General features: G+C 43.7%; 1 protein-coding gene across 2 annotated transcripts; it reads right to left on the bottom strand.

Annotated features, from left to right (window-relative positions):
- Positions 1-1,302: 1,302 nt before the first annotated feature.
- On the bottom strand, positions 1,303-26,372 carry LOC135553987 (F-box/LRR-repeat protein 19-like). 2 transcript variants are annotated; one of them, XM_064985966.1, is made up of 11 exons: positions 25,664-26,371; positions 18,224-18,409; positions 10,772-10,915; positions 10,499-10,585; positions 8,412-8,594; positions 7,777-7,809; positions 6,222-7,444; positions 5,827-5,990; positions 5,508-5,669; positions 5,016-5,237; positions 1,303-4,680 (listed from the first exon to the last, which is right to left on the bottom strand). In XM_064985966.1, the coding sequence occupies exons 2-11, from the start codon at positions 18,392-18,394 to the stop codon at positions 4,523-4,525; spliced, it is 2,547 nt and encodes an 848-aa protein (XP_064842038.1). In that variant the 5' UTR covers positions 18,395-18,409; positions 25,664-26,371; the 3' UTR covers positions 1,303-4,522. The 2 variants fall into 2 exon arrangements, with proteins under 2 accessions (XP_064842038.1, XP_064842039.1); XM_064985967.1 differs by lacking the exon at positions 7,777-7,809 and having other exon boundaries at positions 25,664-26,372.

Here is a 26,372-nt window from a genome sequence, read left to right as displayed (position 1 = left end):
GGGGCCAATTTTCCTGCCATCCAGGACCTCTATACCAGGGGGTGTCAGAGGAAGGCCCTAAAAATTGTCAATGACTCCAGCCACCCTAGTCATAGACTATTCTCTCTGCTACCGCACAGCAAGCGGTAACGGAGCGCCAAGTCTAGGTCCAAGAGGCTTCTAAACAGCTTCTTCCCCCAAGCCATGACTCCTGAACATCTAATTAAATGGCTGTTCAGACTATTTGCATTGCCCCCACCCTCTTCTACTCTATTTATGCAAAGTCACTTTAATAACTCTACATGTACATATTACCTCGACACCGGTACCCCCTGTATATAGTCCCGCTATTGTTATTTACTGCTGCTCTATAAGTATTTTATTATCTTTTTGTTCTTGATATTTTCTTAACTGCATTGTTGGTTATGGGCTTGTAAGTAAGCATTTCACTAAGGTCTACACCTGTTGTATTTGGCAGGTGACGAATACCATTTGATTTGTCACGGAGTAGACTGATACCCCATGTCGTTGATCCACAATCCATATGTAAGTCTGTTTAGTGAAATAAGTATGCACCCAATGCAATTCTAAAGTACAATACAGCCAGTGTGACTTCAACAGATTTGTCAAATTAATAAATTGTCTTCTGAATTTATAACATTTCAACCTCATTTAACATGATCTATTCAATTATGGTATAATTCTACTATTTGTATTCATTTGCATCACTGTCAGACATACTTTTATTTAAGGCTAAGCGCAAAGTCCACGCTTGTAGTTTTATTTTAATTTTACCTTTATTTAACTAGGTCAGTTAAGAACAAATTCCTATTTTCAATGACGGCCTTGGAACAGTGGGTTAAGTGCCTTGTTCAGTGGCAGAACGACATTTGTACCTTGTCAGCTTGGGGGTTTGAACTTGCAACCTTCCGGTTACTAGTCCAACGCTCTAACCACTAGGCTACCCTGTCACAGATGGGTCTGACCACCATTAATCAACTAAGAACTGTCTTATAAATTAGGGTAATTTTAAATGACACCAGCTATATAGTTAGAGCTTTGTAGGTGCGCAAGACAACTTTACCAGCATCATGGCATACGTATCGATGAATTGTGACAAATGAAATGAGTGATTACACTGTGTAATAACTACATAAATTAATGAACGAGTTAAGTGATATGCAGTCATATTCAGGTCAAGCTTATTTGACGTGTCTGACACGCGAAGACCCAAACGGAGTTCCATTGAACGTGGACAATGTGTGAGCTGCTATGTAGGCAACATAACTTAATGTAAAATCTGAGAAATCAGGCCACACAGTGTAAAAACCACCCCACTGTCTTTTATTTAGTCAGTCATTTTACAGTAGTCACTCGTAAGTAGCTGCCTTGAGTTTCTCTTTTTCACATCGTTCTGCTTTTCTTTCTCATTTTGATCAACACAATGGAAGAAATGAACAAATAAACAAGAGCAAAATGAAAATGGATAAAATGCCCCTTCTCAAAGAAAGCAGGAATTTTGGCAAGAGGTGATGACAATATTGATCCAGTGCATCGCTCTGGTGCAATACAGTTTGGTAGAGACAAGACTGTCCAATCTAGAGGCCAAGTCTGAGTCAACTTGACTAGGCTGGGATGTTGGGATCAGGATGGGGGTGAGAATGACAGATTTGAGTCTGGAATCATTTCCTTATCGGACTACCGGATCAATTCCAATGAACCACCACCCATTTATTTTCTCTGAAAGTGGTTGTCAGTTTAACTTTCGATATGCTTTCTCATGCTAGAACATACTGGATGACAAGGAGTAGGAACAACTCCACATTACTGATGGAAGTAAACAACATTTTTGGAAAACTGACCCATTGTCTATGAAAAGTTAAATATTGATTCGGATGAGTGTGTATGGCAGAAGGCAATTTTCCACCATATATTGGACATTTGCTTTCGCTGTAAGCCTCAACCCACCACAATTACTACATGGTAAGCTCAGCTCTGTAAGCAGCATAGCTTAGTGGCAAACAATGACTTAGCTATGATCTAAAGTAGGACCCAACCTGAGCTAACATTGAAACGTGCTGGACTACCCAGCTAAATGGTAACTAGCATGGACAGCTAATTAGTTCTATTTTTGAATCAAGCTTGAGGTTCATGATTGGTCTTTTTTAATTTGACCTGTTTTAACATATGTATACCCCTTTCAGGGTAATAAAGCACACTATAGCTCAGTGTTCCCCCCCTAAATTGTCTTGTGATCGATCAGTTAGTGCAATCTTGGTACCAATGCTTTGTACGCAAGTCTAGAAATTCACACAGGAACACGAAGCGATTTAGAATACACTGGGTAAAGATGAAACCAACCTTTTGGGGAAAGGGGGATACCTAGTCAGTTGTACAACAATGCAATGGGACAACTACCATTTGTCTAGTGGCTCAATAGTTACTTGGCAGGTCTCTAGCCCTACATGTATACCCCAAAGAAGCTGATTTGAGTTCTAATAATGGTATTGGGAATTTTAACAGAACCGATGAGGATGGAATCACTGAAAGTCTAACAGAATAGTTGAAAAGATAAGGAAACATGATTTAGATGAGAATTACAGATTGAGGCTCAAGACTGTCCACCACCCCGCCTAGAGTTGGTGGGGTTTAGCTCCAGATAGCACACAGCAGCAAGATCCACTGTGGCACTGAAGCACAAATACAGATCAATATGGCTCAGGAAGTGGACAACCGCTATATAAGGAGGAGAAACAGACAGACAATGGAAACACATGACTCAACCTGGCATGGTTGAGTCCAGCATTGCAGGACAAAGTGCTGTCCAGTCCAATACTGAATGAACTGGCCCTATCAGTACGATAGCTGTTTGAACTGGTCCAATGCAGCCCGATTCAGCTGAATACCGTTTACCCATGTCAAATACTGCTCATGTTAATTCAATACAGCTATAAAGTAATTTCCTCTCAACCAAATTCAATACAGCTTGGGCTGAACGACCTCCTGTACATGCTGGTTTCAACCGATAATGTTCCTTTTCCTGCTCACCCTGACTGTTGACGTTGGCCTCTGAACTGGATTGAGAGTGGATTGGTTAAAAAAAAATACTGCACTGGATTTGTGATTAGAGTCAAAACCCAGCATGCACAGGGGTAACCCTAATGGATAAATAATTTGGGGGTTAATGCTGCAACTGAGTCGAACACTCATCCTACAAGAACTTAAGGTAATGGCATTCCGATGCAGGTTGGATGGGCTGGGATGTTCCTGGCTTTGGAAGATAAGCAGCATGTGGACACTGACATGAAAACCCAATTCTGGGGAAATATTCAAAGTACCTCACATCTGAGGCAGAAGTCCAACCAGGGTCAGCCTTAATTTGAATCCCCCTGCCACGTGGAGCAGCGAGCTCAGTGCATCGGACGGTTTCGGCTTTCGACAGTTTTCCCAATTCATACTCAAAACGTGTCAGTCATTCACTTCTAAGTTCGTGCGGTCGTGATCTAGACTGAACCAGTCTGCACATATACAAGATAATGTTACATCAGCCAGGCATCGTGAAGCAGGGAATAAAGGGGCCTTGACCAATTCCAGGTCTGGCATGGAACAGTACTGTAAGCATGGTTCATTGCAGTCGGGCACAGCAAAGGTCCAGCTCTCTGCATAATGTACGCACACAGCGCAGGCGGTGGGCAGCATAAGCTGCAAAAGGGAAATGGGAGCAGAGACAGAGTATGATGGGAAGGGTTGTCCAGGGTACGGAGTAGGACAATCAGATTCACAAGGATGGACAGACTATAAGAATGGCACGTTGGGCGGGAAGAGGTTGTGGTCGGGGCTAGGAGTTTTGGGCTCTAGTGGCTCTCGGCCATTGAACAGGATATGTTGGACCTTGAATGTCCTTACCCCCCTGAAAGATTGAGGGCAGCAGAGAGCTTAGTGGTGAAGGAAACAGACAGGTCATATCTCCGTCTCTTTCTCGCTCCAATTGTCACATTAACACTGTTTACATCTCACACATACTTAAAGACACATTAAACGGCTTCTGATGGGGCGCAGCCTCTGGCATTGGGTACATTCTTCGTAGTCTGACGCCACGAAATAGGAAATTGATTCCTTCGTCAGGAGCTTTTAATTATGGAGTGCAAATTATGCTAGTTCAATACGGCGGCGCAGTGCCTTTACACAATGTCAGCTGGATAATGTGTGCCATGGTTGGTGTGAGGGTAGGAGGGAGGTAAGGGGCAGAAAGTGGATAATTTACAGTAAACTACATTTATATACACACACCCATTGTACAGATATTGAATATGTACATGCTGAAACATTTTCAATGATGTCCGTTCACAGACAAGTCAATCCAGAGAAATGTAGGCAAAGGTCTGTTTTCTCATTCTCTAATCCCCCCTTTCTCTTTCGTGGCTCCCACTGCATGTCCTTTTCCCTCTGGCAAGCTCACTGCCCACATCACAGGGTCCCTCTCGTTCGCTTATCTCTCTGTAGTGTGGCGGTGGTTGATGTGGGGGGTGGGCGTCGCAGGCCCTTAGCTGTTCTTGAGCTGCACTCTATCGTCAGGGCAAGGGAAGGAGAGGAGCTGACAGAAATCGGGGGTGAGCAAGGTGCAGGAGCGCAGGTCAGCGCTCTGTAGGGAGGCACAGCGGCGCAACAGGGGTAGGCACTGCTCCGTCACCTTCACACAGCCTGCGGACAGGAGGAAACAACAGAAGGTTAACAACCAACGGTTATCCTACATAACCACAATGACTGCAACACTTCCATGAGTATACCTGGTTTAAATATTTGAATCAGGAGCCAGGTTCATATTGTTCAGAAATAAGAGAACAAGTACCTCTAAATGTTGCTACTTTAGCATGATTAAACATCTCAGAGGGAAGAAGAGGTCAGTATCTGGAGCAGATCCCTGCTCATTAGTGGTCTGAACCGGCAATGCTCAAATACACCAAAAAAAAACACAAAAAAACAGGGTACCTACCTTGGTGTATTTGGGGCTAGTGTGTCTACCGTGTAGTCTTTACCTGCCAGGTTGAGGTGGGCGAGGCTGTCCTTCAGTGGAGACATGGGGGAGGTCAGTGTGTGGACAGTCTGGTCCGTGATGTTGCCACACTGACTCAGGTCCAGCTTGGTCAAGTGGGGCAGGTAGCGCACCAAGAGGCGGGACGTGACATCTGTCAAATCCAACCCGGCCAATCGCAGCTCCGTTACGTTCTGGAACCTCCCCCCTCTGCTCTCTCCATGAGCTTTTTGACCAAGAACAAAGCAAAATATGTTACAGGACTTTTAAGATTCAGTCTGTGTTTATCATGCTTATGAAGAGGGCGTGGTTGTTCAAAGCAACAACATTCACTGGAAACAAGCATGACAGTACAGTGAAATTAAACAGTACATTACAGCAGATTGGTATTTGTGATATCAAGTCTATCCAATGAACACAACATGGCATCTTCCCTTCCATAATGTATTGCAGGTTATGGATGGCTAATCAATCATGTGAGTGACTTGTCACTAACCTGTCCGAGTGTCAGTAGGGGGCGCCAGTAGCTCCCTCAGGTGCGAGTCCTTCATGTCTTCAACCCGGCTGAGGTCGAGCAGACGCAGGCAGGGACAAGCAGCCTGACACAGGGCCGACACAGAGGACCAGGGACAGCCCGACACATTCAGCTCCAGTATACCTGGGAGAGAAAGAGGAAGGCCAGGAGTTAGCGTAATCTCTGAGGCAGACCAGCAATACGGTGACGACAGCCCAACTACAATAGGACATGATCAGGCTATATTGATGGAAAAAAAGACGTAGTAGGGAGGCAGAGGTGTTGAATGAACACAAGATACCTTGTAGACGGTTGATGAGCCACATGAGCTGCTTCTTCGAGATGTTGGTATAGCTCAGGTTAAGGGAGACTGGTTGCCTGCGGATTATACCACTCAGCATAGGAGGGGTGATGGAGCGCTGCCGGCTGAGGTCAATCTGAGTCCACAATCTCTTATCACAGCACCTGAGAGAGCAAGAGAAAATAAAAGACTGGGATGAGAACAAAAGAAAGTCTGGTCTACTGTACACCACAGAATTTGAGACACTGCAGTCAATGAATATCCTTTCAGGGATGGTTTTCTATTGTTCTCAACATCAAAGATGCATTTCTTAGTAGTCCAAACAACTGTGTTGAACCACCCTCTTCCATCCCAACCGGATGCTGACCACATCTGAACCCTTTGTCTAGACTTACCACCGGCTCCATGTCCGACAGACCCTCATGCAGACGCACAGCTCCCTCTGGCTGAGGTGCTGGAAGACGCGGAGCCAGACGTCGCGGGGCATCACGTGGGAGGAGCCGCTGTCCAGGGGCAAGCAGTGGGGCTCGGGGCAGGCGGGCGGTGGCCGAACCAAGTGCCGCTCCATCTGAATAGGCCGGGGAGGCGAGGGCACAGCAGGGGGGCTGCGTTTCATCATCTGCGAGCGTGGAGCCATCCGGGAAGGCTGTGACCGGGGTGAGGCGGCGAGGGCTGACATGCCCCCTGAGGAGTTGCTGCCTGGGCCCAGCAGCCCCCCCCCTCCCCCGTTGGATGTGGTAGTGGCAGTAGAAGCGGAAGAGTTGCTACTGTTCCTCGACGTTGGTTGGGACCCTGTTTGCTTGTTGTTACGGATCTTGTTGCCCTTGTTGCCTTTGCCAGTTCCGTGTCGGTGGTTGGCCACCGAGCCGCCGCTATTGTTGGCGTTCTCCTTCTCTTGAGTCTCCCGGTCCCTCACCCCTGCCCGTGTCCGTCCATTGCGCGTCTCGGAGCCATTGCTGCGCTTACCGGAGAAGCCCTCAGAACCTGGCGAGGGACCGTGGCCGGACGAAGGTGGAGGCTGAGTGGAGGAGAGAGGGGAGGGTGGAGGCAATGGGGTAGACTTCCGACTCCTCTCCCCGCTCTCCTCGTCATTCCCGTCTGTCGTGAGCCCCTTGCGGCCCCGTGGAGGTCCCTCCCCCCTACGCCGAGGCTTGTCTCCCACAACCTGCTCCTCCACCGCATCCTCCTCTTCCTCCTCCTTAACACTTCCCTCAGAGTCCTCACTGGCACTGAAGCCCAGCTCCGCCAGCCTCCTGTCCCTCTCCCTGTCCCGTTCCCGGTTGCGCTCCCTCGCACTGTTGCTATAAGCGACGGGTACGGGGGAGGAGGGTTCAGAGCCGCGGCGGCCATCTGAACCGGAAGGCGAGTCAGAGTCGGACTCCGAGTCAGACTCGGAACTAGACGAGCTTGATGAGCTGGACTCGCGGACACGCTCAAGGAGTTGACACATGCGCTTGAAGCGCTCCAATTTCTCGCGGTGGTGCGAGCGCTGGTCCTGGCTGGCCGTGGAGGTGGGGGACTGCGTGGAGTTGGAACCCCCTCCGGAACCCTGGCTGCCTCCGGTGGAGGAGTTGGGCCCATTGGACTCTGCAGTCTCTGACACGTTAGGCTTCTGTTTCTGTCGTGGGAGGGATAACGTTAGTGAAGAGAGTGACAGAGGAGCATGAACCCTAACCTTTACCATTGAGAAATATAACTAAGTCAACTAAGAGATGGATTCAGTCCGTATCTCGGAAGAACCGCGTTATCGCTTGATTGAAATTCTAAGGCAGTGTTCCCGCATTCACGAAGACTGCATTCACGGTAAACACTGCAGATGTCAGCTCAATCAGAAATCACTTTTTTATTTTTTATGTACTGGGATCTACTGCGATACAGATTGAATCTAGCTCTTAGTTACCATATGCTTTACGACGGAGCTTAAAACTTGATCTTCATATGAAAATGTACCTTTTTCAAGCGTTTTTCATGTGCCCCTTTCATCTGAGTGAGAAGGTCAGATAGAGACAAGAGTTGGCAAGCTTGCGTTCATAGCAACTGGTCACAACTAGTAGGCCTCTAAGCAATGATACACTGAGCATACAAAACATTAAGGACACCTGCACTTTCCATGACAGACTGACCAGATGAATCCAGGTGAAAGCTATGATCCCTTATTGATGTCACTTGTTAAATCAGTGTAGATGAAGGGGGGGGGGGGACGGACAGGTTAAATAAGTATTTTTAAGCCTTGAGACAATTAAGACATGAATAGTGTATGTGTGCCATTCAGACCGCAGCGCTACTGGGTTTTTTACAATAGCGTTGATACACACAGTTTCCCATGTGTATCAAGTATGGTCCACCACCCAAAAGACATCCAGCCAACTTGACACAACTGTGGAAAGCATTGGGGTCAACATGGGCCAGCATCCCTGTGGAATGCTTTCTGCCCCTTTTAGAGTCCATGCCCTGACAAATTGAGGCTGTTCTGAGGGCAAAAGGGGGGTATGCAACTCAATATTAAGGTGTTCCTAATGTTTGGTGTACTCAGTGTGCATGCTGCTAAATGTTTGCATACTGCAACACTGCAAAGATCTTCCAACCTTCTTTTTGGGTCCGCTGTCCTGGGGAAGCTCCTTCTCCTTCTTCCTCTTGTGACCGTCCTGCCGCCCCCCGTCTTCTAAAGAGGGGGGTTTCTTTTTGGTGGGCGGAGGATCGTCTGTTAGCTTCCATCGGCCCACCTCCCCGTTGTCCAGCCGCCTCTTCCCTGAACCATCACCCCCGTCCTGATGTGTGGAGAAAGGGGAAGAGGATTTGAGAATATGTACTGTGCATTCGGGAATGTATTCAGACCCCTTTACACTTTGTTACGTTACAGCCTTCTTATAAAATGAATGTAAAAAATATATTAAAAAATCCTCAATCTACACACAATATCCCATAATGACAAATTGAAAACAGGTTTAGACATTTTAGAAAATTTAAATAAAGAAAATAACTTAGAATTGAGCTCAGGTGCATCCTGTTTCCATTGATCATCCTTGAGATGTTTCTACAAATTAAATTAACTGAACATGATTTGGAAAGGCACACAAGATCCCACAGTTGATAGTGCATGTCAGAGCAAAAACCAAGCTATGAGGTGGAAGGGATTGTCCATAGAGCTTTGAGACAGGATTGTGTCGAGGCACAGAACTGGGGAAGGGACCCAAAACAATTCTGTCCTCAAGAACACACTGGCCTCCATCATTCTTAAATGGAAGAAGTGTGGAACCACCAAGAATCTGCTTACAGCTGGCCACCCGGCCAAACTGAGCAATCGGGGGGAGAAGGGCCATGGTCATAGTGGTGACCAAGAACCTGATGGTCACTCTGACAGAGCTCATCTATGGAGATGAGAGAACCTTCGAGAAGGACAACCACATCAGCAGCACTCCACCAATCAGGCCTTTATAATACAGTGGCCAGACGGAAGCCAGTCCTCAGTAAAAGGCACATGACAGCCCGCTTGGAATTTGCAAAGGATTCTCTTGTCTGATGAAACCAAGATTCAACTCTTTGGCCTGAATGCCAAGCGTAAAGTATGGAGGAAACCTGGCACCATCCCTATGGTGAAGCATGGTGGTGGCGGCATCATCATGCTGTGGGGATATTCTTCAGCGGCAGGGACTGGGAGACTAGTCAGGAATGAGGGAAAGATGAACAGAGCCAAGTACGGAGAGATCCTTGGTGAAAAGGTCCTGAATGCTCTGGAGCAGGTTGAGACTGGGGCGAAGGTTCACCTTTCAACAGGACAACGACCCTAAGCGCACAGCCAAGAATACACAGGAGTGGCTTCAGGACAAGTTTCTGAATGTCCTTGAGTGGCCCAGCCAGAACCCGGACTTGAACCCGATTCAACATCTCTGAAGAGACCTGAAAATAGCTTTGCAGCAACACTCCCCATCCAGCCTGGCAGAGCTTGAGAGGATCTGCAGAGAAAACGGGAGAAACTCCCCAAATACAGTTGTGCCAAGCTTGTAGCCTAATGTGCCAAGCTTGATACCCAGAAGACAAGGCTGTAATCACTGCCAAAAGTATTTCAACAAAGTACTGAGTAAAGTGTCTGAATACTTGTGTAAATGCGATATTTCCATTTTTAATTTATTTGCAAAGATTTCTAATAACCCGTATTTGCTTTGTTATTACGGGGTATTGTGTATAGATTGATGAGTGTGGGAAAAAAACAATGTAATCCATTTTAGAATGCGGTGTAACAAAATGTGGGAAAAGTATACATTGTACTCTAATTTTTTACTTATTTAACTTGGCAAGTCAGTTAAGAAGAAATTCTTATTTACAATGACGGCCTAAGAACAGGGGGTTAACTGCCTTGTTCAGGGGTAGAATGACCACGGCAGCTCGGGGATTCGATCTAGCAACCTATCGGTTACTGGCCCAACGCTCTAACCACTAGGCGACCTGCCACCACTACTATAGCCTACTTCAGTATATGAAAAGGGGATAGGGTCAATGAAACACAAAATTATATTCCAATTTAAGAGCTTATTTACACAACGTGTTCCATTCCAAATCTACCTTATCAACCATTATTGATTAATCCATACAATCATAGATGTCCTTCGTCACCCTCTGGTTTAGTTTTATCAGCAGAGCCTGACAGACCAGTGTTCCCTGTCACAGTTCTCACCTTACTGGTCTTGCCTTCCTTGTGGCATTTTGGACACTCCCAACAATTCGGGATTTCATCATTTATGATGCCTTCTGCTTTACCCATCTGTAGGTTGGATAAAATAAACAATGAAATCACAATCATTCAATCAATAAATGTATGTAACCAATACTAGACAGAGCAGACATTTGACTTAGGACAGTATGAATGGAAGATTGTGTGTGTGTGAGAGTGACACACTACTTCTCCAGCTATGACAGCCGGCCATACACATGGAGGGTCTGGCCCCACCTTGAGGCAGCTGGGGTGGATGATCTCGTTGCAGATGGTACACTCCATCAGAGAGAGGCTAAACTTCTCTTCTTCTGTGTCCACTGTGTCCTCCTTCCCCGCCTCCCCACACGAGAAGCACACCGCTGTGTGGGGCAACACAGGCTGCAAGGAAGAAAATAAAAACAACACGTTATTATAACCAAGTTAAACAATATAATATACACATTAGGTGTGGAATGTAGGCCTGTATTTATTCAATATAAATCAAATATTGTATGTGCATAACCAATATAATGTGTATATGTAAATAAATCAAATATTGTACGTGGGCCCATTCAGGATAGAGGGCTCAGAGTTGGAGCTGTAACTATGTATTCATCCACTATGGATGGTATGTTTATTAAGTATTCAAATTGACGCTCAGAAATAAAATATTGGACACCTGCTGCTCTAATGAGAACCTAGCTAATTGAGAGTGTGCAAATACATAAAATTTAGTTTAGCGGTTTTTGGAGTGTTTTCAGAAGCACAGGGACAAAGCGCTATTTTTATTAGGTTTATTTTCTTTGACACATTACCCCAGTTGTCCAGCTCAACATTTTCATTAACCTGCCAACAGTGGAATTTTGACAGTATCAAAAAAATTAACTGAGGTGGAAATTATTCACTTATCAAGCCCAAACAATATGAGGCCAACATGCATTAATATGAGAGTAGGTCTTCAATCTGCACAGATTCTGTGGATTAGTATCTCCGTAGACATCCAACCTAATTTCTTTCCTTCCCCACAAGATATGTTTTCTAGATATATAGCCAGGAGACTAACTGATCAAAGCAAACTCCTACCCTCCAAAAAAACAAACACCCAAGTAACAATGTGCTCAGTTACCAAGGAAACGCATCACATTTCCCACATCGAAACTACCAGCCATCTATGCCATTTGAGGCATTCGCAAACCAATCTATTATTATTTTTTTAAATCACACCCTAAATCACTGAAGGCGTTCTAACAAGCTTATCCATTTTCATGCAGGGGGTGACTACTCTATTTTGATGACAATCACATTCTGAAACAGCTTTTCTAAACCAGAGGGGCCGATTTGCAGAATGTAAGCAGCAGCAAACAGTTAACATGTTGTATGTCATACAGTGCCTTCAAAAAGTATTCATTCCCCTTGACTTCCACAATTTGTTGTGTTACAGCCTGAATTCAAAATTGATTAGTGATTACTCTCTCTCACCCATCTACACACAATACAACATAATGAAAAAGTGAACGCATGTTTTCAGTAAAATGTTGCTAATTTATAGAACATTTTCTACATAAATCTAATTTACATAAGTATTGTCACCCGAGTCAATAGAAGCACATTTGGCGTCGATTACAGCTTTGAGTCGTCTTGGGTATGTCTGTATGAGATGTGTACATTCTTTCAGATTTTCTCAAGCTCTCTGAAATTAGATACATATTAGCGGTGAACATCAATGTTCAAGTCTTTCAAATGGGACTCAAGACTGGGCTTTGACTGGTCCACTCAAGGACTTTCACATTCTTGTTCTCGAGCCATTCCAGTGTTGCCCTGGTTGTATGCTTGGGGTTATTGTCCTGTTGGAACGTTAATCTAATTTGCACTCTGAAGCAAGTGCTTATTTGGCTGTGTTTATTTTACTGTATTTGGCTCCACTTATTGTTCCCCACCCTTACCAGTCCCTTCCGCTGAAAAGCATCCACATGAGGCTGCCACCATGCTTCACGGTAGGGAAGGCTTTAGACAGGTGATGAGCAGTGCCTGTTTTTCTCCCGACATAGGCCTGAATGCAAAGCGCTAAGAGTAAAATATTTGTCTCATCAGACAACAGAATCTTTTGCCTCATGATCTCAGAGCCTTTTTGCAAATTCCAGGTGTGCTGTCATCTTCCTATTTCTCAGGAGTGGCTTCCATTTGGCCACTCTCCTATAAAGCCCAGATTGGTGAAGTGCTGTAGAAACTCCTTTTCTACTTAGCCAGGATTGTCCACTCAGTAACAATTGCCACTGTTTTCCAGGGATTCTTGGGTTCCATAGAACCAATAAAAAATATATACACAGCATACCCACTGGCATACATACAAAAGCACATCTAAGACTGCTTTCCTTCTGGCAGGTTCTCCCATCTCAGCCAAGGAACTTTCAAGTTCTGTCAGAGTAGTCATTGGGTTCTTCGGTCACCTCCCTGACCAAGGTCCTTCTTGCCTGGTTGCTCAGTTTGGTCGGACAGCCACCTCTAGGCAGAGTCTGGGAAGTTCCATATTTGAGACCAATGTGCGCTTGGAATCTTTCTACACACAAAAATTGTTTAATACCCTTCCCCAGATACACAGTGGCAAGAAAAAGTATGTGAACCCTTTGTAATTACCCGGATTTCCGGATAAATAGGTAATCAAATTTGTTCTGCCTTGTTAACTGCCTTGTTCAGGGGCAGAACGACAGATTTTTACCTTGTCAGCTCGGGGATTTGATCTAGCAACCTTTTAGTTACTGGCCCAATGCTCTTAACACTAGGCTATCTGCCGCCCCATCTTCATTTAAGTCACAACGATAGACAGTGTGCTTAAACTAATACCACACAAATTACTGTATTTTTCTTGTCTATATTGAATACATTTAAACATTCACAGTGTAGGTTAAAAAAAAGTATGTATTTGAACCCCTAGGCTAATGACTTCTCCAAAAGCTAATTGGAGTCCAATCAATGAGACGAGATTCGAGGTGTTGGTTAGAGCTGCCTTGCCCTATAAAAACCACTCAGTTTGAGTTTGCTATTCACAAGAAGCATTGCCTGATATGAACCATGCCTCGAAAAAAAGAGGTCTCAGAACAACTAAGATGAAGAATTGTTGACTTGCATAAAGCTGAAAAGGGTTACAAAAGTATCTCTAAAAGACTTGATTTTCATCAGTCCAAAGTAGGACCAATTGTCTATAAATGGAGAAAGTTCAGCACCGTTGCTACTCTTCCTAGGAGTGGCCATCCTGCAATGATGACTGCAAGAGCACAGTGCTGAATGCTCAATGAGGTTAAGAAGAATCCTAGTTCACACCAGACATCCAAGAATATTGCTGAACTGAAACAGTTTTGTAAAGAGGAATGTTCCAAAATTCTTCTCGACCTTTGTGCAGGTCTAATCCGCAATTACTGAAAATGTTTGGTTGAGGTTATTGCTGCGAAAAGGATGGTCAACCAGTTATTAAATCCAAGGGTTCAAACTTTTTCTTGCCACTGTATGCCTCATTACAATTCTCTCAGAGATCTACAGATAGTTCCTCAGATTTCATGGTAGTTTCTGCTCCAACATGCACTGTAAACTGTGGTGAACTTAAATAGGACAGGTGTTTTTCTAAATTATGTCCAAACAATTTAATTGGCCACAGGTGGAGTCCAATCAAGTTGTAGTGACATCAAGGATGATCAAAGGAAATTGGATGCACCGGAGCTCAATTTGGAGTGTCAAATGGATGTGCATATTTATTTAAATCAAGGGGTATGAATATTTTCTGAAGGCACTGTAGTCATCAATGGGTTATGGCAATCAATTATGTATCATAAACAAAATGAGTTTATATAACAGTGTAAACAGCAGTTTCTGTTTAGATGGGATCTCAATGAGTGTGAGGGATATGCCAAAAGCTCGTCCTTTCACATTTGGGAAAAAAATGCGGGTCAAAACATGTTAGCAGTGTATGTGGAGACTCCCTTCACATATTTATTGTTTGGCAGGGTGGAGGGAAACAGGAACAGGAAAAACAACCTTAACCTGTAACAGGAAAAACAACCTTAACCTTAGTCTTGCATGGATAAATTACAAATATGTTACCGAGGTTAATAAGGCTATGTAATGTGCTCTATATAACAGATGCCAATCAAATATCATTATACATTGAAAATGACAAAAGCAAGTATTCAGTGCATTCGGAAAGTATTTTTCCACATTTTGTAACGTTACAGCCTTATTCTAAAAGTATTCAATTGTTTTTCCCCTCCCTAAATATACACACAATACCCCATATTGACAAAGCAAATACAGGTTTTTCGATTTCTTTACAAATGTATAAATAAACCGAAATAACATATACATACGAATTCAGACCCGTTGCTCAGTACTTTGTTGAAGCACCTTTGGCAGCGATTACAGCATCGATTCTTCTTGGGGATGACGCTACAAGCTTAGCATACCTGTATTTGGGGAGTTTCTCCCATTCGTCTACTCTCAAGCGCTGTCAGGATGGATGGGAAGCGTCGCTGCACAGCTATTTCCTGGTCTCTCCAGGGATGTAAGATCGGGTTCAAGTCCGGGCTCTGGCTGGGCCACAAGGATATGCAGAGACTTTCCCAAAAGCCACTCATGCATGGTCTTGGCTGTGTGCTTATGGTCGTTGTCCTGTTGGAAGGTGAACCGTCGTCCCAGTCAACCTGCTCCAGAGCACTCAGGAGCTCATTCATCAAGGATCTCGCTGTACTTTGCTCCGTTCATCTTTCCCTCGATCCTGAGTAGTCTCCCAGTCCCTGCTGAAAAACATCCCCACAGCATGATGCTGCCACCACCATGCTTCACCGTAGGGTTGGTGCCAGGTCTCCTCCAGATGTGACGCTTGACAATCAGGCCAAAGAGTTGAATCTTGTTTCTCATGGACAGAGTCTTTAGGTGCCTCTTAGCGAACTCCAAGCGGGCTTTCATGTGCCTTTTACTGAGGAGTGGCTTCAGTCTGGCCACTCTACCATAAATACCTGATTGCTGGAGTGCTGCATAGATGGTTGTCCTTCTGGAAGGTTCTCCCATCTCCACATAGGAACTCTGGAGCTCTGTCAGAGTCACCATCGGGTTCTTGGTCACCTACCTGACCATGGCCCTTCTTCCCCGATTGCTCAGTTTGGCCGGTCCACCAGCTCTAAGAGTCTTGGGGACTCCAAACTTCTTCCATTTAAGAATGATGGAGGCCACTGTGTTCTTGGGGACCTTCAATTCTCCAGAAATGTTTTGGTACCCTTCCCAGACCTGTTCCTCGATACAATCCTATCTCTGAGCTTTACGGCCCATTCCTTCGACCTCATGACTTGGTTTTTGCTCTGACATGCACTGTCAACTGTGTGACCTTTATATAAAAACAGGTGTGTGCCTTTCCAAATCATGTCCAATCAATTTAATTTACGAAAGGTGGAATCCAATTATGTTGTCGAAACATCAAGGATGATCAATTGAAACAATACACCAGAGTTCAATTTCAAGTCTCATAGCAAAAAGTCTGAATATGTAAGTAAGGTATCTGGTTTTTAATTAATATTTTCAAAGATTTCTAAAAACCTGTTTTTGCTTTGTCATTATGAGGTATTGTGTGTAGATTAACAATTTATTTATTTCATCCAATTTAGAATAAGGCTGTAACGTGACAAAAAGTGGGAAAAGGGGTCTGAATACTTTCCTTATGTATGTACTGTGCATGTTCCACAAATTAGTGTCGGATGTTACAGCCTATCTAGAAAATGCAATCAGTTGGAACAATTCATACACTAACATTAAAAAGTTTGGGGTCACTTAAAAGTTCCTCCTTTTCCATGAAAACATACATGAAATAGATTGCAAAATGAATAGGAACTAGTAGACTCTGAAATAATTGTGTCCTTCAAACTTTCCTTTCGTCCATTGGCAGCAGTTACGACCTTGCAGATCTTTGGCATTCTTGTTGTCAATTTGTTGAGGTAATCTGAAAAAATTTCACCCCATGCTTACTGAAGCACCTCCCACAAGATGGATTGGCTTGATGGGCACTTCTTACGTACCATACAGTCAAGCTGCTCCCACAACAGCTCAATAGGGTTGAGATCCGGTGACTGTGCTGGCTACTCCATTATAAACAGAATACCAGCTGACTGCTTCTTCCCCAAATAGTTCTTGCATAGTTTGGAGCTGTGCTTTGGGTCATTGTCCTGTGGTAGGAGGAAATTGGCTCCAATTAAGCGCCGTCCACAGGGTATGGCATGGTGTTCCAGATGGAGTGGTAGCCTTCCCTCTTCAAGATCCCTTTTACCCTTTACAAATATCCCACTTTGCCACCACCAAGGTACCCACAGACCACCACATTGCCTCCAGCATCTTTTCATTTAGTCTGCGTCTCACGAATGTTCTTCTTTATGATCCGAACACCTCAAACTCTGTCCATAACACCTTTTATCCCAATTTTCCTCTGCCCAGTTTCTGTGTTCTTTTGCCGATATTAATCTTTTCATTGGCCAGTCTGAGATATGGCTTTTCCTTTGCAACTCTGCCTAGAAGGCCAGTATCCTGGAGTCGCCTCTTCACTGTTGATGTTGAGACTGGTGTTTTGCGGGTACTATTTAATGAAGCTGCCAGTTGAGGACTTCGGAGGTATCTGTTTCTCAAACTAGACTAATGTATTTGTCCTCTTGTCTGGTTAGAGCCAGTTTTCGCTGTTCTGTGAAGGGAGTAGTACACAGCGTTGTACGAGATCTTCAGTTTCTTGGCAATTTCCCGCATGGAATAACCTTCATTTCTCAGAACAAGAATAGACTGACGAGTTTCAGAAGAAAGTTCATTGTTTCTGGCCATTTTTCGCCTGTAATCAAAACCACAAATGCTGATGCTCCAGATACTAAACTCGTCTAAAGAAAGCCAGTTTTGTTGCTTCTTCAAATCAGCACAACAGTTTTCAGCTGTGCTAACATAATTGCAAGTGGGTTTTCTAATGATCAATTAGTCTATTAAAATGATAAAACTTGGATGAGCTAACAACGTGCCATTGGAACACAGAAGTGATGGTTGCTGATAATGGGCCTCTGTACGCCTATGTAGATATTCCATTAAAATATACATAACTTATCTTTTTTCATTTTTATAAGCCGTAAATACACTGTATTTCTGATCAATTTGATGTTATTTTAAATGGACAAAAGTTGCTTTTCTTTCAAAAACTACGACATTTCAAACTGACCCCAAACTTTTAAACGGTAGTCTACATTTACTAATGGATGCAATAGAGCAGTGGCACTTTTCCTAGTGAGAGTACAATAATAGGGCAGGGAATTGCCAGGGACCTCACCACACGATGTGTGTTGCCGATACGAAATGTATTGCAATTTTCACAATTCTATAAGTTTTGCAATTCGATACTGTGATTTTATTGCGATTCAATGTTAAAACATATTGTTCACCATATGTCTACGGCAGAGGGACAAGAAAGAGCCATGTGAAGTTTGGATCAGTCATGGAAATAAAAATGTGCTGAAAACAAATTGGCTGCCTATTTAAAAAGAAGATAGAGAACAAGCTATGAAGGACAAATACTGGAATTTTGGTGCAGTTACAGCCAACGAGCTCAAAAATAATATTGTAAAAACCCTACAACCTCAAAGATAATATCCTAATATGTAACTATATCGATTTCTCCCCCCATCACTAGTGTGTGTTCTAACTTACCGCTGTGCACTGTCGGAGCAGACAGGACTGCTTCATCCTTCCAGGCCCGCCAAATTTTTTCATGTCCTTGCAGAAGTGGCACTCGCCGCACTCGGTCCGCATGCAGGCCTGACAGCGCCGGCACCGTGTCCGCCGCCGCCGTGCCCCTCCCAGAGCCTTACTGCCTGACATCCCCTCTGCAGTCAACTGAGGAGAGGAGAGAAACAGGTCAATACAAACACAGTGGGGCAAAAAAAGTATTTAGTCAGCCACCAATTGTGCAAGTTCTCCCACTTAAAGATGAGAGAGGCCTGTAATTTTCATCATAGTTGAAGTGAACCTATGACAGACAAAATGAGACAAAAAAAACAGAAAATCACATTGTAGAATTTTTTATGAATTTATTTGCAAATTATGGTGGAAAATAAGTATTTGGTCACCTACAAACAAGCAAGATTTCTGGCTCTCACAGACCTGTAACAACTTCTTTAAGAGGCTCCACTGTCCTCTACTCGTTACCTGTATTAATGGCACCTGTTTGAACTAGTTATCAGTATAAAAGACACCTGTCCACAACCTCAAACAGTCACACTCCAAATTCCACTATGGCCAAGACCAAAGAGCTGTCAAAGGACACCAGAAACAAAATTGTAGACCTGCACCAGGCTGGGAAGACAGAATCTGCAATAGGTAAGCAGCTTGGTTTGAAGAAATCAACTGTGGGAGCAATTATTAGGAAATGAAAGACATACAAGACCACTGAAAATCTCCCTCGATCTGGGGCTCCACGCAAGAACGGTGAGCAAAAATCCCAGAACCACACGGGAGGACCAAGTGAATGACCTGCAGAGAGCTGGGACCAAAGTAACAAAGCCTACCATCAGTAACACACTACGCCGCCAGGGACTCAAATCCTGCAGTGCCAGACATGTCGTCCTGCTTGAAGCCAGTACATGTCCAGGCCCATCTAAAGTTTGCTAGAGAGCATTTGGATGATCCAGAAGAAGATTGGGAGAATGTCATATGGTCAGATGAAACAAAAATAGATATTTTTGGTTAAAACTCCACTCGTCGTGTTTGGAGGACAAAGAATGCTGAGTTGCATCCAAAGACCACCATACCTACTGTGAAGCATGGGGGTGGAAACATCATGCTTTGGGGCTGTTTTTCTGCAAAGGGACCAGGACGACTGATCCGTGTAAAGGAAAGAATGAATAAGGCCATGTATCGTGAGATTTTGAGTGAAAACCTCCTTCCATCAGCAAGGGCATTGAAGATGAAACGTGGCTGGGTCTTTCAGCATGACAATGATCCCAAATACACCGCCCGGGCAACGAAGGAGTGGCTTCGTAAGAAGCCTCGAGATCTCAACCCCATAGAAAATCTTTGGAGGGAGTTGAAAGTCCGTGTTGCCCAGCAACAGCACCAAAACATCACTGCTCTAGAGGAGATCTGCATCAAGGAATGGGCCAAAATACCAGCAACAGTGTGTGAAAACCTTGTGAAGACTTACAGAAAACATTTGACCTCTGTCATTGCCAACAAAGGGTATATAAACAAGGTATTGAGACTGTACTTATTTTCCACCATAATTTGCAAATAAATTCATTAAAAATCCTACAATGTGATTTTCTGGAATTTTTTTTCTCATTTTGTCTGTCATAGTTGAAGTGTACCTATGCTGAAAATTGCAGGCCTTTCATCTTTTTAAGTGGGAGAACTTGCACAATTGGTGGCTGCCTAAATACTTTTTTTGCCCCACTGTATATACTAGATGCCAACAGCCAGACCTCCCCTCTGGAGAGAAAAGTGATACAGGTAAACACAAATGTACACAGCGCATTCAGAAAATATTCAGACCTCCATTTTATTACGTTAAAACATTCTAAAAAAAGTTACATCTTCACAGAAAACAGAAATACCTTATTTACTTAAGTATTCAGGCCCTTTGCTATGAGACTCGAAATTGAGCTCAGGTGCATCCTGTTTCCCTTGATCATCCTTGAGTACCTAAAGGACTCTAGGACCATGAGAAACAAGATTCTCGAGCCTGAGGAAACCAAGATTGAAATCTGAATGCCAAGTGTCATTTCTGGAGGAAACCTGGTACCATCCCTATGGTGAAGCATGGTGGTGGCATCATCATGCTGTGGGGATATTTTTCAGTGGCAGGGACTGGGAGACTAGTCAGGAATGAGGGAAAGATGAACATTTAAGAGCCAAGTATGGAGAGATCCTTGGTGAAAACCTGCTCCAGAGCGCTCAGGACCTTGTGACTGGGGCGAAGGTTCACCTTTCAACAGGACAACGACCCAAAGCGCACAGCCAAGAATACACAGGAGTGGCTTTGGGACAAGTTTCTGAATGTCCTTGAGTGGCCCAGCCAGAACCCGGACTTGAACCCGATTCAACATCTCTGAAGAGACCTGAAAATAGCTGTGCAGCGATGCTCCCCATCCAACCTGGCAGAGCTTGAAAGAATCTGCAGAGAGGAATGGGAGAAACTCCCCAAAAACAGGTGTGCCAATCTTGTATCGTCATACCCAAGAAAACTCCAGGCTTTCATCGCTGCCAAAAGTGCTTCAACAATGTACTGAAAAAATTTAATTTCAGTTTTTTATTTTGAATAAATTAGCAAAGATTTCTAAAACTTGTTTTTGCTTTGTCATTAAGGGTATTGTGTGTAGATTGATGACAGGGAAAAACTACTTTATCCATTTTAGAATAAGGCTTTAATGTAACAAAATGTAGAAAACGTGAAGGGGTCTGAATACTTTCCAAATGCACTGCACATAACAGATAGTCCTATGCACTACATATACAGCCTATACCATATAATAATAATAATAATAATATATCCCATTTAGCAGACGCTTTTGTCCAAAGCGACTTACAAGTCGGCTGGGGCCACTACTTTTACATATGGGTGGCCCCAGTGGGAAACGAACCCACGACGCTTGGCGTTGCAAGCGCCATGCTCTACCGACTGAGCCACACAGGACTCACATACTGTCTGATATCGCCTCTGCAGTTAACTGAGGAGAGAGGTCAACACAAACTTTACATACACTACAGTCAACTTGAAAACAAGTTAACATCCGGACATCCATTCTGCAGTAACTGAAGAAAATTCGACAGGTTAGCACCAAAATACACTGCAAATACAGATAAGCACCACAATCTGAATATCACCTCATGTCATATGGGAGGGAGGACAAACAGTTCATGAACATACACAAACTGGGGTGTTCTCCAAAGAGAGGATAGATAAAGAGAAGGAAAGAGAGAAGGGACAAGAGCTTATTCAGTAAACATACTGAACACGCATGTCAGTGCATTCATAGACATTTAAGAGACAGAGAGAAAGACTGACAGTGCAAACACTCGTGAGCAACAGGAGGCCAGTCTGCTCTCTAGACAACTCCTCATACATACACCATAAGTGCTGACAGGCTATAACTATAGCATATGCGCCATGCTCCTTACCCCCATGTTATAAAATACAACAGGGCAAATACTGTTGGGAGCGTATGGAATCTCAGCATTCCATGGCCTCTAATAAAAATAGGATTGGTTTACTCTTAGCCTATGCCCATGTGACAGGCCCCAAGCTAGTTGCATAACTTGGAACACAAAGCCTTGGGAACTTATTTCTTGTACCAACCAATCTCACACCGCCCCTTCTCTCTAGCAACTAACACAGGTGATCTTAAATTTCCTCAAAACAGCCAGGATCAAAGAGCCCGTGGCTAAGGCACTGAGGCCCTGGGTCGTCTCGTCTGTTAAACGATGATGTGGTTCCTGCCTAGAACGAGAGACTGGTCAGGAAGATCCTTATTGCATCATGAGTGACTGAGGATGTTGAGGGGTTTTGGGAGATTCAAATTGCATTGCGCTGGCAACTAAACAGATATTTTAGCCTGAGAGAATAGGCTTTGAAATGTCTAATGGTCCCATGATTCATCATTCGATCGTGGACATTTTTTTACAATCTCAGAAATTTTGAGTAACTGCGTTTCAAATTAAGTGCTCACTGATGGCACAAACTCTGTCTCTGTGGACCTTCAGCCAGTGCATGAACTGCATTAGGCTACCATTTCTCCTATTTTTAGAACCTTTAAAAAAAGAGGCCAGGTTTAATGTTGGTGCCACAATCTCTGGATGGTACTTTAAGGCATAGTGCTTATTTAAAAACCTATAAGAAACAGAACTGTACAGGCCTATCTACTGCACAATCACATGAGGGTTAGGCATATTTGCCTGTTACAGGTAATACACATCGATAACAGATTATTTTCAGAAATAATGCAAAAGTATTTTTTTGTACTTCGGTGGATATTTTTTACAATTATTTTACCGACAGGGGGCATTGCGGTATGCAGTGTCTGGATTTGAAAGACCAGCCATTCAATGGGTGCAAGTCATTGCTCCCGTCCAGCATGACCTTCGCAAGCAGACTGGAATATGTTCCTGGATTCATCCGATGTCATTGAGGAGTTTACCACATCAGGCTTCATGAATAAGTGCATCGACGACATCGTCCCCACAGTGACAGTAGGGGACGACATTTAAAACAGGTTAACATTCGAGGCCCAGCTGGCAAGTGTCTTCACTGAAATTTTCAACCTCTCCCTGACCCAGTCTGTAATATCTACATGTTTCAAGCAGACTACCATAGTCCATGTGGCCAAGAACACCAAGGTAACCTCTCTAAATGACTATCCCCCATAGTACTCACATCTGTAGCAATAAAATGCTTTGACAGGCTCGTCATGCCTCACATCAACATCATCATCCCAGACACCCTGGACCCATTCCAATTTGCAGGCCTCCCCAACAGATCCACAGATGACACAATCTCTATAGCAACACACACTGCCCTCTCCCACCTGGACAAGAGGAACACATATGTGGGAATGCTGTTCATTGACTACAGCTCAGCATTCAACACCATAGTGCCCACCAAACTCATTATTAAGCTAAGGACCCTGGGACTAAACACCTCCCTCTGCAACTGGATCCTGGAATTCTTGACAGGTCACCCCCAGGTGGTGAGGGTAGGCAACAACATATTCGCCAAGCTGACCCTCAACACAGGAGCCCCTCAGGGGTGCATGCTTAGTCCCCTTCTGTACTCCCTGTTTACCCATGACTGCGTGGCCGCACACGACTTCAGCACCATCATTAAGTTTACTGACGACACAACGATGGTAGGCCTGATCACCGACAGTAATGAGAAAGCTTATAGGGAGGAGGTCTGAGACCTGGCAGTGTGATGCCTGGACAACAACCTCTCCCTCAAGTTCAGCAAGATAAAGTAGCTGATTGTGGACTACAGGAAACGGAGGGCCGAGCTCATCTCCATTCATGTCAACAGGGCTGTAGTGGAACAGGTTGAAAGCTTCAAGTGTCTCGGTTTCCACGTCACTAAGAATCTATCATGGTCGACACACACCAACAGTCACAAAGAGGGAACGACAATGCCTCATCCCCCTCAGGAGGCTGAAAGAATTTGGCGTGGGGGCTAAGAACCTGAAACAGTTCTACAACTGCACCATTGAGAGCATCTTGACTGGCTGCATCACCGCTTGGTATGGCAACTGCTGCAAGGCACTACAGAGAGTGGTGCATCCAGCCCATTACATGACTGGGGCCAAGCTCCCTGCCATCCAGGACCTCTATACCAGGCAGTGTCAGAGGAAGGCTCTACAAATTCTCAGACTCCAGCCACCCAAGTATTTGACTGTTCTCTCTGCTATGGCACAGCAAGCGGTACCGCTGCACCAAGTCTGGAACCAACATAACCCTGAACAGCGTCTACCCCAAGCCATAAGACTGCTAAATAGTTAATCACATATGCATCTGCTACTGTTTACTATCTATCCTGTTGCCTAGTCACTCTATCTCTAGTTATATGAACATATATACCTCAATTACCGTGTACCCCTGCACATCAACTCGTTACTGGTACCCCATGTTTACAGCCAAGTTATCATTACTTATTGGGTCTCATTACTTATCTATTATTTATATACTTTCTATGTCTCTGCAATGCCACTGTCAGTCTACACCTGTTGTTTATGAAGCATGTGACAAATAAGATTATATTTGATATCATGTCAGATGTATAGTAGTGTTGGGCCATATTTGAGAAGACCTCTTCAACAATATGCTACTCCAAATGTTGCGATATCCAAATATCTTTGCGCTGTTAATGACTAAATAATTTCAGACTGTGCAATTTGTGTGCTTATTTACAATTAGTCGCATTCTCATTAAATGATCTCTGTTAATTAATTTGGAATTAATTTTGTACATATTGATACAGCCTAACTGATAAAACTGCACAGTTTTGATTTGTAAAAATCAAAGAGTATATATAGTCTTGCACTTCCCGATATATCATCAATGTCAAATATCACAATAGAATCAAATATCAGCCCAACCCTAATTTGTAGGCTATACTTTGCATGAACTAATGTAGATAAACAGATGTGTGTAGAATGAGACAGAGTAATGCACTGACAGCTCGCTGGCTTGGGGGGTGAAAAGCAGAGATGAGGATAATATAGGATGTTATAAATTAGAGCCAAACATGGACCAAGTGTATCGGTCTCTCTCCATCTCACACAAAGAGAGGGGCTAAGGAAGGAAAGAGGGTAAGGAAGGACAGAGGCGTGATATTGCAGAAACTGAACTGAGATAGATGTTAGTACCAGCCAGGCACTGGTGAAATCAAAACAGTAATTTCAATGTGTGCCTCGCCAGAGCAGAGGAACCTTTGCCAATTAAGCCAAGTCATTAAATGGATGTGTTATAGTACAGTACACTTACATCCAGCGACCTGTTTTATAGGAAATAATTAAGTAAATACTGGGGTTTGATTAATGAGATGGCAAGAAATAATTCAACCAAGTCTTGGTGTGGCAAGCAAGCTTGTTAGCCCGATTCCTAACAACCACAACAAGCATTTACTTTGCACACAAATCACGTATTGATAAAACATGCTTGTAATTTTTCATAGCAATGTTGTTTGTTGGGAGGGACTTGTCCATTCTGTAAGGATACATGGCTGCCCACATAATGGCCTGTAGCGCAAGATTGAATTGGATGACTAGCTAACGTCAGCTAGCTACAAGGAAGATGCGCAGCCAATAACTTAGCAGCTAACGTTAGCTAGCTAACCAGTGTGGCTGCTTTACTGGCTACTGTACGTAGTTAGTTCACTGCACGGTGTGTAGTGAACATGCTGTACATGAGTAACATTGAAAAAATGCATTGTTATATCAATGAATAAAATGATCAATTGATTACACACAGTCCTCCGTCATCTCTCCTCCATTCGCTTCCCTGCAATGCTCTTCCTTTTTCATATTGCTCAGTATCTTGCGAAAATACTGTAGTAGATACTTGATCACTTTGAATATGTGCGTTTAGTGGTAAACTGTTACAATTACTAACCTCTTTGTATCGAGTCGCATACTCCTTGGTCGCGCATTAGAAATAATATTATTAGCCAACAGTTAGCTAGCTAGCTTTGATATTAGCTGTTAGGGGATCGCTTCCTTGTTTCTTTCTCCCGTAGCCTTTCTTGCCGATTCTGGGTCCAGTATGGCACGTTCATATGCGTTCCATGTTGTTACAGTAATAATGGAGCTAGAAAGATAATTAGATTTTTCCTTCTTACCGGTCTACTCTAGTTTAGGCAGAGATGTAAAGGGTTGCCAAATGGGTATGTAACAATACATTTCAAGACGCAACACAGCGTTTTTTGTGCCATTCACTCCATTCTTTGACCCCTATCCCTGTTTCTTGTTCTCTCAAACGTCTTCCAACGTGTTCTTGAGGTCTTCAAAACATGCAAAATGGCACGTGATTTCGAGAGAAGACGTTTTGTTAAAAAAAATATCTTATTTCGCAGCTTAAATGTCTGCTGCGGGTTTCCCTATAAATTCCAGGCAAAATGAAAGAGAAAATCTGAATAGACGGATGAGCGTGGCTATTGTTCTCGTTTTCTATTGTGTGATTCTTGTTTTGTGTTTTTTTTATTAGCTCGTCAGCAACCTTGCTACTTTAATCCGAATACACGTTTAATCGTCCGTATGCTATTGGTAAGATATGTGGCACTCGTTCTCCATTTTTGTCTAGAAAAAAATAATTAATAAATAAA

This window comes from Oncorhynchus masou, chromosome 14 (assembly GCF_036934945.1).
Source record: "Oncorhynchus masou masou isolate Uvic2021 chromosome 14, UVic_Omas_1.1, whole genome shotgun sequence".
Classification (NCBI taxonomy): Eukaryota; Metazoa; Chordata; class Actinopteri; order Salmoniformes; family Salmonidae; genus Oncorhynchus; species Oncorhynchus masou.
This window is presented reverse-complemented; position numbering and strand designations above follow the sequence as displayed.